This window comes from Ceratotherium simum, chromosome 3, assembly GCF_057802395.1.
Source record: "Ceratotherium simum simum isolate JZ-2026a chromosome 3, ASM5780239v1, whole genome shotgun sequence".
Classification (NCBI taxonomy): domain Eukaryota; kingdom Metazoa; phylum Chordata; class Mammalia; order Perissodactyla; family Rhinocerotidae; genus Ceratotherium; species Ceratotherium simum.
The window spans coordinates 45,931,049-45,947,475 of record NC_141902.1 but is presented as its reverse complement, the minus strand read 5'-3'; the positions used below and the strand labels follow the sequence as shown (position 1 = coordinate 45,947,475).

General features: G+C 39.3%; 1 protein-coding gene across 1 annotated transcript in view; it reads right to left on the bottom strand.

The window, feature by feature from the left end:
* The window catches only part of SLC27A2 (solute carrier family 27 member 2), a 43,760-nt gene that overhangs the window by 19,068 nt on the left and 8,265 nt on the right, over window positions 1-16,427 (bottom strand). The window contains exons 2-4 of the mRNA XM_004421563.3: window positions 12,578-12,787; window positions 8,417-8,575; window positions 6,062-6,186 (exon numbers count right to left, since the gene is read on the bottom strand). Coding sequence (XP_004421620.2) covers window positions 6,062-6,186; window positions 8,417-8,575; window positions 12,578-12,787 — 494 coding nt within the window. The remainder of the gene's footprint in view (window positions 1-6,061; window positions 6,187-8,416; window positions 8,576-12,577; window positions 12,788-16,427) is intronic.

The following is a 16,427-nucleotide window of genomic DNA, read 5'->3' as shown; positions in this document are numbered from 1 at the left end:
TTCTGAGAGGGATAGCCTTTAGTTTTTCTCCATTGAGGATGATATTACCGTGGGTTTGTCATATATGGCCTTTATTATGTTGAGGTACTTTCCTTCTATATCCATTTTATTCAGAGTTTTTATCATAAATGGATGCTGTATCTTGTCAAATGCTTTCTCTGCATCTATTGAGATGATCATGTGGTTTTTATTCTTCATTTTGTTAACGTAGTGTATCATGTTGATTGATTTGTGGATATTGAACCATCCCTGCATCCTTGGAATAAATCCTACTTGATCATGGTGTATGATCTTTTTAATGTATTGTTGTATTTGATTTGCTAGTATCTTGTTGAGGATTTTTGCATCGATGTTCATCAGCGATATTGGCCTATAATTTTCTTTTTTTGTGTTGTCCTTATATGGTTTTGGTATCAGGGTAATGTTGGCCTTGTAGAATGACTTAGGAAGCCTCTCCTCCTCTTCAGCTTTTTGGAAGAGTCTGAGAAGGACAGATCTTAAGTCTTCTTTGAACGTTTGGTAGAATTCACCAGGGAAGCTGTGTGGTCCTGGACTTTTATTTTTGGGGATGTTTTTGATTACTATTTCGATCTCCTTACTGGTGATTGGTCTATTCAAATTCTCTATTTCTTCTTGACTCAGTTTTGGAAGATTGTATGAGTCTAAGAATTCATCTATTTCTTCTAGATTATCCAATTTGTTTGCCATATAGCTTTTTGCAGTAGTCTCTTACAATCTTTTGTATTTCTGAGGTGTCCATTGTAATTTCTCCTCTTTCATTTCTGATTTTATTTATTTGAGCCTTCTCTCTTTTTTTATTGGTGAGTCTAGCTAAAGGTTTGTCAATTTTGTTTATCTTTTCAAAGAACCAGGTCTTCACTTCATTGTTTTTTCTATTGCTTTTTAGTCTCTATCTCATTTATTTCTGCTCTGATTTTTATTATTCCTACCTTCTACTGATTTTGGGCTTTTTTTGTTCTTCTTTTACTAGCTCCTTTAGGTGCACTGTTAGATTGTTTATTTGAGATATTTCTTGTTTGTTGAGGTAGGCCTGTATTGCTATAAACTTCCCTCTTAGAACCGCTTTTGCTGTATCCCATAAATTTTGGCATATTGTGTTTTCATTTTTATTTGTCTTCAGGTATTTTTTGATTTCTCAGGTACTTTGCTACATGCTTTATGTACATCATCTTGTTTTGTCTTCATAGCCCCCTATGAGGTTGGTACTATTACTTCCCCTGTTGGCTGATGGGAAACTGAGATTTAGAGAGGTTAACTCTCCTGCTCAAATGGTAGAGTCAGGATTCAGGCCTGCTGACTCCAGAGTCCTTGCTCTTAAGCACTACATTGAGCCAGATCTGAACTCCTGCTCCAAAGGTGGCTGGGAGCATTCCTCTCTAGTCCTCTGCTCCACCGAAGGAGCTACTGAATATGATCAAGAAGATGTAGGAGAAGCAGAGTGGCCTCCACCTCCCCACCATTGCCCTAGATTCTCCTGATGAGCTGTGCCAGGTCTATGTATGGGTATCATTTGATTGATCTGCTCAGAAAGGCAGGCGTTGCCTCCCTGATATCTACTGCTTGGGGGTTGGTGGTGTTAGCCCCTCCAGGACCAGCCTATTGTAGGCAGCTCTAAGGGTTAGAAAGTTCCTGATTACATTGATCCAGAGCCTTCTGCTATTAGTTCTAGATTTTATCCACTTTTGTTGGAGAAGTTATTTTGATATAACATTTCTTTAAGTTCCCTTTAAATCTGTAGAACGTGGGCTTCCTATCATGACATTTTTTTAAATTGTGGTTAAATACACGTACTGTAAAATTTAGTGTCTTATGCATTTTTAAGTGTACAGTTCAGTGGTATTAAATACATTCATAATGTTGTGCAACTATCACCATCATCCATCTCCATAACTCTTTTAATCTTGTAAAACTGAAACTCTATACTCATAAAACAGTAACTCCCTATTCTCTCCCTTTGCCAGCCCCTGGCAACCACCATTCTACTTTCTGTCTCTATGAATTTGACTACTCTAAGTATCTCATATAAGTGGAATCATACAGTATTTGTCTTTTTGTGACTGGCTACTTCACTTAACATAGTGTCCTCAAGGTTCACCCATGTTGTAGCATACTGCAGAATTTTCTGTTAACGCTGAATAAATATTCCATTGCATGTAGACACCACGTTTTGCTTATCCATTTGTCCCTCAATGGACACTTGGGTTGCTTCCACGTTTTAGATATTGTGAGTAATGCTGCTATGAACATGGATGTACAAATAGCTCTTCGAGATCTTGCTTTCAATTCTTTTGAGTATATACCCAAAAGTGGAATTGCCGGATCAATTTTATTTTTAATTTTTTTGAGGAACTACCATACTGTTTTCCACAGCAGTTATACCATTTTACATTCCCACCAATAATGCACAAGGGTTCCAATTTCTCCACATCCTTGGCAATACTTGTTATTTTCTGTCTTTTTGATAGTAGCCATTCTAACAGGTATGAAGTAGTATCTCATTGTAGTTTTGATTTGCGTTTCCCTAATGACTAGTGATGTTGAGCATCTTTCATGTGCTTATTGGCCATTTGTATATCTTCTTTGGAGAAATGTCTATTGAAGTCCACTGTATTTTTGTTTTTGTTTGTTTTTTTTTTTTTTAAAGATTTTATTTATTTATTTTCCCCCCCCAAATCCCCAGTAGATAGTTGTATGTCATAGCTGCACATTCTTCTAGTTGCTGTATGTGGGACGCGGCCTCAGCGTGGCCGGAGAAGCGGTGTGTCAGTGCGCGCCCGGGATCCGAACCTGGGCCGCCAGCAGCAGAGCGCACGCACTTAACCACTAAGCCACGGGGCCGGCCCTCCACTGTATTTTTGAATCAGGTTGTTTATTTTTTTGTTGTTGAGTTTTAGGAGTTCTCTATATATTCTGGATATTAATTCCTTATCAGATAAATGATTTGCAAATATTTTCTCCTATTCTGTGGGTTGCCTTTTTACTCTGCCGATAGTGTCTTTTGAGAATTATTAAATTTTCAGGAAGTCCAATTTGTCTATTTTTTCTTTTGTTGTCTGTGCCTTTGGTGTCATAGTCAAGAAATCATTGCCAAATTCAATGTCATAAAGCTTTTGTCCTATGTTTTCTTCTAAGAGTTTTTTTGTTTTAGGCCTTTGATCCATTTTGAGTTAATTTTTGTTAGGTGTTAGGTAAGAGTCCGACTTCATTCTTTTGCATGTGGATATCCAGTTTTCCCAGTACCATTTGTTGAAAAGACTGTCCTTTCCCATTGAACGGTCTTGGCACCCTTGTTAAAAATCATTTGACTGAAAAAATGAGGGTTTATTACTGTGCTCTCTATTCTATAGGTCTATATGTCTGTCTTTGTTGGTACTACATTATTTTGATTACTGCAGCTTTGTGGTAAGTTTTGAAATCAGGAAGTGGAGTCCTCCACTTTTGTTCTTCTTTTTCAAGATTGTTTTTATTATTTGGGGTCCCTGGAAATTCCAAATAAATTTTCGGATGGGATTTTGTATTTCTGCAAAAAACGTCATTGGGATTTTGATAGGGATTGCACAGAATCCATAGATCGCTTTGGGTAGTATTAACATTTTAACATTACTAAATCTTCTAATCCATGAACATGGGATGTGTTTCTATTTATTTATGTCGTCTTTGATTTATTTCAGCAATGTTTTGTAGTTTTCATTGCAAAGTCTTTCACCTACTTGGCTCAGTTCATTCCTAAGTATTTTATTTTTTTTGATGCTATTGAAAATGGAATTGTTCTTAGGATTTCCTTTTTAGATTGTTCATTGTTAGTGTATAAAAATGCAACTGATTTTGTGTGTTGATTTCGTATCCTACTACTTTGCTGAATTCATTTATTAGTTCTAACAGTTTTTTGTCTTTAGGGTTTTCCATATATAAGATCTTATAATTTAAAAACATCTTTAATTGAAGGTTTTTAGAAGTAACTTTGGTCATTTCTTACAATTCTCATAAGTATTTTCCAGACAAACCATAACTCAGAGGTGGGGGGAAGTAAGGGCAAACAGAAACTCCAAATCTACTTCTAGACTAGAGGTCATCTGTGAATTATACACTAAAGCATAATATGTTTTGAAGAAATAAAACCCTAATCAAACCATCTTTGTTTTCCAGAATCTGAGATGACATTAAGCGAAAAGGGGAAGTGTGTGTATGTGTGAGCATGTGTCAGCCTGAAAGAGCTACATACCAACATGTTTATTTTCCTCAAGACCAAAGGTGGCTCCCATTAGAACTAATAGAAATAACATGCCCTCTCCCGGGAGACTTCTAACCGACAAGGAGGTGCCTTTAAGGCAGAGAAGAAAAGCCAGACAGAAGTGCCCCATCTGGATTTTAGTAGAGAGGCATGCAATCTTGAGGACCAGATGGAATACTAACATGAAAAAAATTCAATAAGGACATGAACAGAAATGACTGTGGAAAAGGTCCTATCCCATTTCACAGCTAATTATGACCCTCATGAATCTATTGAATCTGTCCCCAAAGTCAGAACAATATGTGCTAAGCCTGAACATTTTGGGGGAACATATTATCTTGCTCAACTTAATTATACATTTTTCAGCAGCAAGAATTTTGAGGTTCATTCAGCAAAATTTGTTGACACCTAGGATGTGCCAGGTACAGATCTTGGTGCTGGGGTCTGGCAGTGAACAAAACTCCTGGTGCACGGAGCTATCATCTAATTGGGGGAGACAGACAACAGTTGTATAAAGCTGTACTATATCAGGAGTGATAGGGCCGAGAAAAGCAGTAACCCACAAGATGGACGCCCCGTGAGGCATCTGTTTGATAATTAGTCAGAGGGGGCTCTCTGATGAGGTGACACGTGGGCTGAGAATGAATGAAGTGAGGAGAGAAAGAACTGGGGCGAGAGCATCTTATACTTCTTTCTATGTCACACAGCAGCTGTTATAAAAGTTGAACATAAGAGGGGCTTATAAATACCAGTTTATCAACTTAGTGATCCTTTGAGTTTGCTTTCTTATGATAATTGAAAGGATTAAATGAAGTAGAATCTGGTGAGTTTACTGCATCATCTAGTCTAGTGGTTCTCAACGGGGTCGATTTTGCCTGCCAGGGGACATTTGGCAAGGTCTGAAGACACATTAATTATCACGACTTGCGGGGAGGGAGGTGTACTACTGGCATGTCCTGCATAAAGGTCAGAGATGCCACTAAATCCTACAGCACACAGAATAAGTTGATACAGCAAAGAGTGAACAGGCCCCAAATGTCAGCAGTGCCACTGTTGAGAAACCTTGATCAGGTCTCTAGGCAGGCTGCCAGATTTCTGATGACAGCTGAGGGACTGGACAGGAGGAGCTCTTTAGAACAACCTCATCAAGATATCTGGATATCTGCAAACAGGTAGATCCAAGGCCCTTGGAGTTACCTTGGGGCATCTGTTCCAAGCTTGGTGACAGACTTAGTTGGATGGTTTCAAAGCCACACAGGGATTTATTCATTAAGGAACATTAAGTAAAAGTTTCCTGCTGGCCTTTGGTATAAGAGAGGGCTGGGAGACAAGATGCGGTCCCTGCCACCAAAGATTTTACAGCTTAGGGAGGATGGAAGGCATGAAGACAAACACCTGCAATGTGATAAGGGCCACACGGGGGTAGAAATCAAATGATGTAGGGGAAGGGAGTAATGACTTTAGTTAGAGTGACCCAAACAGGTTTAAAATATGAGGTATCATTTGAGCTGTGCTTTGACAGCGAGCAGGCTTTAAACAGGCAGAGAGGGAAGTAGAGGATATGCTAGCTACAGGGTAAGATGTGAAAACAGGTAAAAAGATAGGGAATAATAATATTAATAGCAACTGCCATCTAGCAAATCCCCTCTGTATGACAGGTGTGGTACCAAGCACTTTATCATGACAAACAATTGCAGTCTAAAATGAAAACTGATATATACGAATCAGCTGAAGCCTAGCATGACCCAAAGAGACGTGAATTCCCATCTTATCCATTTCAAAAAGATAATAAAACATGGGGAGTGTTACCTGGGGTGAGTTGCATAAATACCGAAGCAGTTCACCGATATACTGAATGACAGTGACGTTATACTTTCTGCAGTCATCCCAAAACTGGCTGGCAGAAAATTTGGCCCGCAAAACAAGAGTAGCACCTACAGAGAAGGCAGAGAAAGTGTTAACAAAGAAGTGCTACAAAAAAAACCTCCCCAATTGTACTTGTCATTTTTGAAATATAGAAATTTAAACATTATATCCACAAATAAATATTGAGTACCATTAATATTCAATGCAAAAAAACAAATAAGGACCTGGTTTTGCCCTGTAGGAGCTTCCAATCTAGTGGGAGAGAAGACACAAAAGTCTTTCTAATAAAAGTCATTGTGCAAAATACGAGGTTCAAATGAGGCTCCTAAGGGAATGTGAATGTGAATGTGAATGTGAATGTGAGTGTGTGAGTGTGTGTGTGTGTAGATTAATTCTGCTTAGCATCAAGGGCTGAGAAAGGCATATTTTGGAAGAGGTAAGATTTGAATTAGATCTTAAGAAATAAATATGGAGAAAGATGAAAGAATTCTAGGCGAGGAAAAGGCATGAACATAAAGACAGAACAATCCAAAAGGTTTGGGGGATGGCCAAGACTCAGTTGGTCTGTGACTGGGGTGGAGAAGGGTGTGTGGGTCATGGGAGATGAACGTGGAGAAGAAGCTAGGGGTGCAATCATGGAGAGCTTGGAAGTGCCAGGTCAAGGAGCCAGACTTAATTTTGTCTGTAATGCAGAGCCAGGGTCTTGAGCAAGTGGGAGATAATCTTTGATCGGGAGGTAGACAGAAGAATGGTTCCTAAAGATGTCCACATCCTAATCCCTAGAACCTGTGAATATGCTACTAACATGGCAAAAGGGACTGTATAGATATGACTAAATTAAGGATCTTGAGATGGGAAGATTATCCTGGATTATCTGGGTGGGCCCAATGTAATCACAAGGGTCCTTATACAAGGAGGGCAAGAAGGTCAAAGGCAGAAGTAGATGGGATGATGGAAACAAAACGTTTGAGTGATGTGCTTTGAAGAAGGAAGAAGGGGCCAAGATCCAAGGAATGCAGGTAGCTTCTAGAGGTTAGAAAAAGCAAGGAAACAGATTCTTCTGGCCAGAGCTTCCAGAAGGAATGTAGCCCTGTTGCTACCTTGATTTTAGGACTTCTGACCTTCAAAAGAGTAAGAGAGCAAATCCTTGTTGTTTTAAGCCACTAAATTTGCGGTAATTTGTTGCAGTAGCAATACAAAACTAATACAATGGTAAAAATAATATATCTTTCATATTCAATCTAATTATAGGCATGAAATGTAGTAAAGTGAAATAAAAAAATCTCACAAATATTTTTTCATGTTATTAGTTTATTTTTACTCCTAAATATACAAAAGTCCAATGTTTTAGAAGAGGAGAAATTTTTTTAAAGACAATTTTTTCTTCTTTAGCATGTTTGTATGGTGCTTAAGCAAATGTGTGAGTGATTGAATTGCCCCTTTGGAAGCCTCACACACCTTGTTCTCTGAAGGGCCCAGCAATACGACCAGGCCCAGTCATTGACTGCCGATTTGGAGGGTACTGAAGTTGGGCTAAGTATTTTATAGCTGATTAATAAGTTTATAAGGGAAAGAAGCAAAGGCTTGGGCAATTACATATGTATGTGTATATGTATATGTACATTTACCTGTACATGTATATGTATATGTATATGTGTCTATATGATTATTCAAAATGAAATGCCACATGGGAGAAAAAAATTAAGTTTTTTAGCTTAGAGAGGTAGAGATGGCTCCGTGGATATTGGACTGAGCCTTAATGTATAAAAGTGGCATAAATCCTACTGAAAGGAGAGGATGGCAACTCAGTTTGAATGGTAAAATTTGAGAATGAAAGAGAAGAGATGACAAGCCAGGTATTCGGCCCAGAGCTGAGGAGCTGTGGGAATAGGGAAGAATGAAGTAGAACGGGGACAACTGAAGGAGATGTTTAAATCAAATGCTGATGGAGATCAACATGCAGATTTCCAAAGACGGAAATGACGTAAGAGAATTATTTATGGAATATAAGAATCAAATGTCTTAACATGAATAAAGACCTAAAATATTTTACAGACGTATCCTCCTTGATATACTAAACAACTATAGCATTCTATTACTAGACAAGCAGGCATGAGAAAATATAAAGTATTTTAGATACTTGCTTGTATTGTGTGAGCCAAATAGCCTTATTATTAACGTAGAACTAAACATCATTCCTAGCACACAGGAAAGGAGCCAAATTTCGTGTTACTCTCCCTTGTGAGCAGATGTGAAGGTGTACTGTTCTCTGATGCCTTATTGAGATAAAAGGCTTACCAGCCACGATACATCCGTGTACGCCAATCAGAAGCGCAGCACTGTGGTACAAGGGTAGAGTGATATAGATGACATCATCTTTTGTAACCCCGTTTGCAACAGCCAAGCCGATTCCATACCATATGCGATGATGACTGATCATAGCAGCTTTTGGGAGACCTTTGCAAAGATACAAGAAAGGGCATGAATGAGCCAAGATGGGTCATTCACAGACACGTGGTCTGGGAGAGAGACCTGGTTTAGGAAGAGTCATCACCCAATGCTTAGAGAATTGCACAGGGGAGGGCCATGATCAGTTAGACCAGGAGTCAGCAAAGTTTTTCTGTAAAGGACCAGATAGTAAATGTTTTAGGCTTTGCAGGGTCATACAATCTCTGTTGGAATTACTGAACTCTGCTCTTGCAGCCAAAAGCAGGCAAACACATAAAGGAATGAATGTGGCTACGTTCCCAGAAAACTTTACAAAAACAGGTAGGGGGGCTGTATTCGGCCCATAGCCCATAGTTTGCCGAACACTGAGTTAGATGGTTATTACAGCAGTAATTTCTAGAGAAAGGAATGAACATCTATTGAATTTCTGCTCTGTGCCAATCACCTTGCAAGGTATTTCCAAAATTTAATTTAATTCTCATAATGAATGCGATAAGCAGATTTATACTCTCTAATCCACAGATGAGACGGCTGCGATTCAGAGAGATTAAATAGCCCATCCAGCCCACCATCTCCCTTCATAACCACTTTTATGAATTTCTTATGTACTCTTCTGCGGTTTCTTTACATAAATACAAGCAAATATGAACATTTGCTCATATGTTCTTGCCCTTTCCCCCATTTAAAAAAACATGAACACTCTTCAGCACTTTTTCCCCCTCCACTCAGCAATGTATCTTGAAGATCTCTCTGTATTTGTACATAGAAATTTCCCTTATTTATTCACTCATGTATTCCCTCTCTCAGTTGCATCAAGTCCTTTGTATGCATGTGTTATAATTTATTTATACTATTTTGCTATTTCAAATGACGCTGCAGTGAATAAGCTCGTGCACATGGTAGGTCACACTACGAATGATGCTATATTTCTAGGATAAACTTGCTGAAGTGAGATTGCAGGGTCAAAGGGCATAAGTCTTTGTCGTTTTGATAGCTACTGCCCCATTGCCAGTCGTAAGGGCTGTCCCCATTCGCTCTCCGAGACATCAGCAATACACCAGTGTACCTGCTTCCTCAGAGCCTGCCAAAGTGCGCTCTCAAATCTTGGGATTTTTGCCAATCTGAAAGCTGAAAAGTGGTATCTCAGTGTAGTTTTAGTACTCTAGAGTAATACATTTGCATTTTCTTAACTCAGAGTTACATATATATTTTTTTTTTTTGGTGAGGAAGATTAGCCCTGAGCTAACATCCATTGCCAATCCTCCTCTTTTTGCTGAGGAAGATTGGCCCTGGGCTAACATCCGTGCCCATCTTCCTCTACTTTATACGTGGGACGCCTGGCACAGCATGGCTTGATAAACGGTGTGTGGGTCCGCCTCTGGGATCTGAACCTGCAAACCCCGGGCCACTGAAGTGGAGCATGCCACCAGGTTGTCCCCTAATTTATGTAATTTTTTTGTAAGACTCTATTGAAGGGTATGCTTATATTGCTTCCCATGGAAAGTAAGTTTAGTTGGGGAAGCGATGAAGTCATTACTAAAAGGCTAGGGCTAGAGTTTACCACCTGAGTGGGTAACTGGCTTTGTGAAGAGCAAGGCAGTTCTCCGCAGACTCAGACCTTTCAATACTTCAGTAGCCAGGTATTGCCTAAAGAACAGCAGTTTGTTAGAAGGCAAAGCAACGTGGCCAGCAAACTACTATCATTGTAAACACAATTCAAAATTCATTTTCTTTGACAGTGGGCCAGTGGCAGTGTGTTAATATCAATGCCCGATTCTATAGTAGTATTAAGAAATAGAAGAAACCATCAATAAATCAATTGTATTCACCATGGAAAAAAATCATCTGAATAGTAAAAGCTCTGAATTATATTTTTAAAAAAGAAATGCACATCCTTTGCTGCTTTAAAGCACTTTTGGAAATTCTCTAATTTAAGATTTTGTATTAATGAAGAAATAAGACTATTTGGTAACTATTACATAATTTTGTGCTAATGACTGTCTTCGAGGAACAGAGAAAATATTTTGTTCTCTAGTAGCTTATAGATTTTATTTATTTATTTATTTTCCCCCAAAGCCCCAGTAGATTGTTGTATGTCATAGCTGCACATCTTTCCAGTTGCTGTATGTGGGACGCGGCCCCAGCATGGCCGGAGAAGCGGTGTGTTGGTGCACACCCGGGATCCGAACCCGGGCCGCCAGTAGCGGAGCGGCGCACTTAACCGCCAAGCCACGGGGCCGGCCCTCTAGTAGCTTAAATGAGTTCTTTTAATTAATGTTTACAAGAGCAGCTAGAAAATATTTTATTCAGAGCTAAGGAGAAAAGTGAAATAAACATCAACCCAATTATCTTCCAATTAAATATAAATTCTGAATTATGGGATTAAATTAACGAGTGTTCATTCTCTTTTTCTCCCTAAAGTGGGTTTCATTTTGACTGCCAAAACCTGCATCGTGAAGAAATTCCATACTTGTCTGTTTAGTATTAAGCTAGAACTCCCTATCACTAACCAAGGGCTCATTTTACCTCAATTGTTTCCCAAATCAAAGTTTGCAATTTAGTTTTACCATTCTATTAAGAAATAGGATAAAAGTCCCCTATACTAACATAGTGTGTGTATGTAGTGGAAGCATTTGGTTAACTATATCGTCCCACCATTATGCTGGCATGGCGATATATAACTTTTGACAAAGAAAATAATGATAGACATTATGCTTTGGGCCCCAGTTTTAATGTGTCATTCCCAGTCTCCCCCGCTCATTTACTTAAAGTGACTGTATGAAAGGAAGTTGACATTCAGGTCAGAAAACTGGGCCATCAGGTGGGTGCTGAGCTTGTGGAGGTGGAGAGAGTAACTATAGGCTGGTGTTGAGATAAAAGACTTAAAGGAACCTTTAGCCTTATCTATAATGTTTGATTATTTTACAAGGAAAATGCATGCATGTATTACTCGCCTAAATTAAATTAAAATTTTAACCAAAAGTGATAACAGATTCACATATTCAGTTTTACAGTATTAATAATCAGCATGCTGGGGCTGGCTTCTTGTCCTCCTTTTAAATATATCTCTCAGGCTTCATATTATTACATTTTGGTAACAATTCCCCTGGCCTAGAGTAGGCAGACACTAAATATCTGATAAACGGATGAACTAGGAGGTGTTGTGGCAGAGCCATCAGTTGCAGGAGCTGTGGAGTCAGCCCACCCAGATGAATCCTGACATTTCTTATCTTGGGAAATTCTTAACTTCTCTAAGCGTCAGTTTCTGAATCTGTAAATGGGAATAAGAATAGTACCCATTTAAGAGTGGTGGAAGAATTGTATGAACTAATACCATAAAACTCCTAAGAGAGTGCCTAGTACATCCTATCCTTAATAGTGCCTGTTCCACATAGCAGTGTTCCACTAACACTGTTAATTGGCAGTGTTTTTCCATAGTGGTTCATAAAATGATGATGCAGCTTACAGTTGAAGGCATCCTAAATTTGATGAAATACAGTATTTTAGGCCCTGAGCTAGAGCCACCCTAAATCCACAGCACCAAAGAGCTCCAAGTCAGTGATGCACGGGAAGAGAAGGTTAAAATATTTATATAAATATAACCCCACTATTGTCTTATAGTCTTCTCTGGCATTCCATTTATAATTGGTTCTATATTATATATAGACTCTGAATATAATATAATCAAAATACAACAATTATTAAAAAAATTCTAACAACTTATTCAGTGCCAAATTTCATCCATCATCATAACTATTTTTGTAGTTCTTGGTTAACCTCTTTTTCTGTTCTATATACCAACTAGGGGGAAATATGCGTAGCTTGGAGAAACCCAAGTAGGATCATATGCTACGAAATAAAATCTGTTCCCACAGGCAAAGAGCTAAATCCCTTAATGTATTAGTCATCTGATAAGTTTTGCCAAAGAAAGAGAACATTTGAAAACCTAACCCAACATTTAACTCCTTCAGGATAGGTCCATTTCTTTGAGAATCCTCTCTTTATTTTTACCTGTGGTTCCGGAAGTATAAATGTACAAGGCAGGAGTGGAGAAAGTGACTTCAGACCTCCATGACTCTGGGATGGGTTCCGTTGACACTTCATCCACTTTATCCAGGAAAGAGTCAACCCCATCCGTGTTAGAAGTTCTGCTCACATAATAGACGGACACATCATTTTTTCTCAGGCTTGGCAGCACCTCTTCAACAGCTGCTTGTAGTTCTTAATTTAATAAGAAAAAAAATCCAAGCAAATTACATTAGTCCATTAAAGTTCTATTAGTCAATAAGCTTTATGGTAATTTTGTTTTCAGCATAATTTTTGCTAAAATGTGTAGACATGACAAGTGATGCCTATAGTTATGCATTTTTAAACATAGAATTTGCTACATTTGAAAATATCACAAGATTCCAATATTTGAGAGAAGGTTGAGTTGGGTTTTGACGGTTTCATAAGCAGCAGATGATTCGTTAAAATCTGTACAAATGGACATATGCAAGTCCATAACTTATACACATATTTGGTATACATCTCAAAATACTCCAGAAACGAATTAGTTTTTCCTACTATGTGCCCCATAAGCCCAGTGATGAAAAAAAAAAAAGAAAATTTTAAGGAAGAAGAGAAATGAAAATAAGGGAGCCATGCTAACTAACAAAGATGATAGAAGCCAACTTCATACAACACATTTTTTTTTTAATATTTTTGAAGGGAAAGATTCACCCTGAGCTAACGTCTGTTGCCAATCTTCCTCTTTTCTCTTTTTTTCCCTCCCCAAAGCCCCAGTACATGGTTGTATATCTTAGTTGTAAGCTGTTCTACCATGTGAGCCGCCACCACAGCATGGCATCTGACAGACACTGGTATGGTTCTGTGACCGGGAAATGAACCCAGGCTGCTGAAGCGGTGAGAGCGCTGACCCTTAACCACTAGGCCGTCAGGGCTGGCTCTATAACACATTTTTTTTCACATATCAGTAACAAGTAGTTTTCCTAGGAAGGTTCAGTGATCTGAGAAGTAAGCTCCAAATTTCATAAGCACATTCTCTGCTCTGAGAAAAAAAAGGTCTGATTAGCGTGTTTTTTCGGACTGTGGGTCACAATATAGTAGTGGATTGTTAAAATCATTTAAAGTGATCAGTATTTAAAAAAATTAAGCGAGAATGAAATAGAAAATTTCCGAGCACATCACACATAGTAAGAGGTAAGTATTGTTTTTTAAAAAGTTTTGTTTCAGTTATGTGGTGTGCGGGTACTGGGTCACACACAAATTTTTATTTTTATTTTTTGGTGAGGAAGATTAGTCCTGAGCTAACATCTGTTGCCAATCCTCTTCTTTTTGCTGAGGAAGATTGGCCCTGGGGTAACATCCGTGCCCATCTTCCTCTACTCTATATGTGGAACACCTGCCACAGCATGGCCTGACAAGTGGTGCGTAGGTCCATGCCCGGGATCCAAACCTGTGAACCCCAGGCTGCTGAAGTGGAGGGTGCGAACTTAACCACTACGCCACCAGGCTGGGCCCACAAATGTATTTTTTGCTGCAGGTCAAGGTCAAGAAATCTTAACGGCACTGAATTAACATGTAAACCACATTTCATGTTCGCCACTTGGATTTTTGTGCCTTAAACCATAAGATGAGATGGCCTTTAAGCTTACTTGTCTTGAATTGTGATAACTGAAGTGAACAGACTTACCCTTCATTGGAAGGTGACTCAATATCTCTGGGAACTACCTTGGGGAGCCTATACCTGATTCATCTGATATGCTTTGTTTTTCAGATGTTTGTGTATGAGGTCTCCATCAAGACAAGAAATATCATCTGGATGGATGCATTTAAAAACTTTTAAAGCATTTTAACCAAAGGACTCATGCACCTGGTAAAATAAATCAAATAGTTCAAACGAGTTTATAATGCAAATCAGTAGGCCCTTACCCCGTCCCTCCTTACAACTAAACCTTTTGCCCAGATGCAATCACTTTCAATTGTTTTAGCTGTTTCTTCTGGCAATCACCCCTCCATCACCAAATAATGTGCTTTTCCTGCTCCCTCCTAACCTATCAATTCTGATCCCCACCTCCATTTTACCCCTGTCCACTCCCAACAGTTATGATCTTCACTTTATGTTGTCTAGGTTAACGGTATTCTGAGACCATAATTCCATCTTTCCAGCTTTGTCTATGGGTTGACTCTGGAAGCTGAAAACCGATAATCAGGATTGACAAGATGATGACTATGTAAATATTATTCACTGCAGAGCCAAGTAACACAGTATAATCATATTTCCTTTCTTGAACAGTTTTCTCCTGGAGTTTCTATTGGCTATCATTCTTCTCCTTTTTTTTTTTTTTGTGAGGAAGATTGGCCCTGAGCTAACATCCATGCCAATCCTCCTCTTTTTGCTGAGGAAGACTGGCCCTGGGCTAACATCCAGGCGGATCTTCCTCCACTTTATGTGGGACGCGGTCACAGCATGGCCTGACAAGCGGTGCATCGGTGCATGCCCGGCATTCGAACGCGGGCGGCCAGCAGCAGAGCGCGCACTTAACCGCTACGCCACGGGGCCGGCCCCTTGGCTATCATTCTTTAATGTACTATTTGCCTCAATTCTTTTTTCAACCTCCATCAGAGGAGCTTCTCTCTTTTTTTGCCCTCCTCTACTCTTTTATCTTGACTGGTTGCTCTCTAGTCCTTCAGCACTTGGGGAAGATGACCAAAAATACTACTGTTATAAGAACTGGAGTGGTAACGTCCCGCCCCTTGCCACTGCCTTGGTTCAGGTCCTCATTATAGTTCCTGTAGGTCATCGCAATAGCCTCCTTAACACCTCCTTGCCTCTAACCTCTCCCCGCTCCCAATTTATCAGCTACACTACTGCCCGACTTGTTACTGCCCTGTTTCGAATCCTTCAGTGGCTGCTCATTCCTTGTGATAGAATCCACTCTCCTTATTCCTGAGCTCATTCAGTCTACCCCTGCTGACTTCTCTGAAGTCATCGCCTACTATCCACCTCTTGTCCCCTTTCCTCTAACCACGCTGATCTATATGAACTGAATGTTCCCATACTCGCACGTCTCATTACTTTTGTCCAGGTGGTTTCATCTGCTTGGAATGCCCTTCCACCCACTGGTCACCTGGAAAACTCCTGCTCATCCTTCAAGACTCACCTCTATGACACTTCTCTCTGTTGTTCCCACATAGCAAAGTTAGGTGTTCCCACAGGAGCCCGCATATACTTCTATCAGGGTGTTTAGTACATTGTGTGACATGCTTCCATTCTTCCTCCTCTATTTCTGAAAACTTTCGATGAAATTATTATAACTTAATCATCTTACCCCCCTCAACACTAGATAAGTGCTCAATAAATGTTAATAATTGAAAGAATCTGCGCAAAGTATCATATTAGTCAGTTTCGAGGAGACAGGAATAAGCTAAAGCTGTTGATTTTAAAGGATACAGATCTTGCAATACTGTGAGTTGATAAACCTCTGATAAAATAAAATGCAAAATGAAATAATTTCTGAGTTGCAGGTATGCTTTTCATACAAGTAACTGCCCACAAAAGTAAATTAAAAAACTACTATACCTACTTAAAGAATTAAGAAATCTCCTTCCATCCCTTCTGCCTGAGGCTGAGGCCATATAGTCAAATAGTGTGTTCATAAATTCCCTGGATTAGTTCTTACTCCCTCCCTCTCTCTCTCCCAACATTTATTCAACATCTATTTGAAGAGTACTCCCTATGTGCCAGGCATGGTTCTAAGCACTGGATACAGCAGTGAGCAAAACAGATATGGTCCCTGTTTTCACAGAGTCCTGGTCTGATGGGGGAGGAAACAGACAAAGAAATAATTCATTAAAA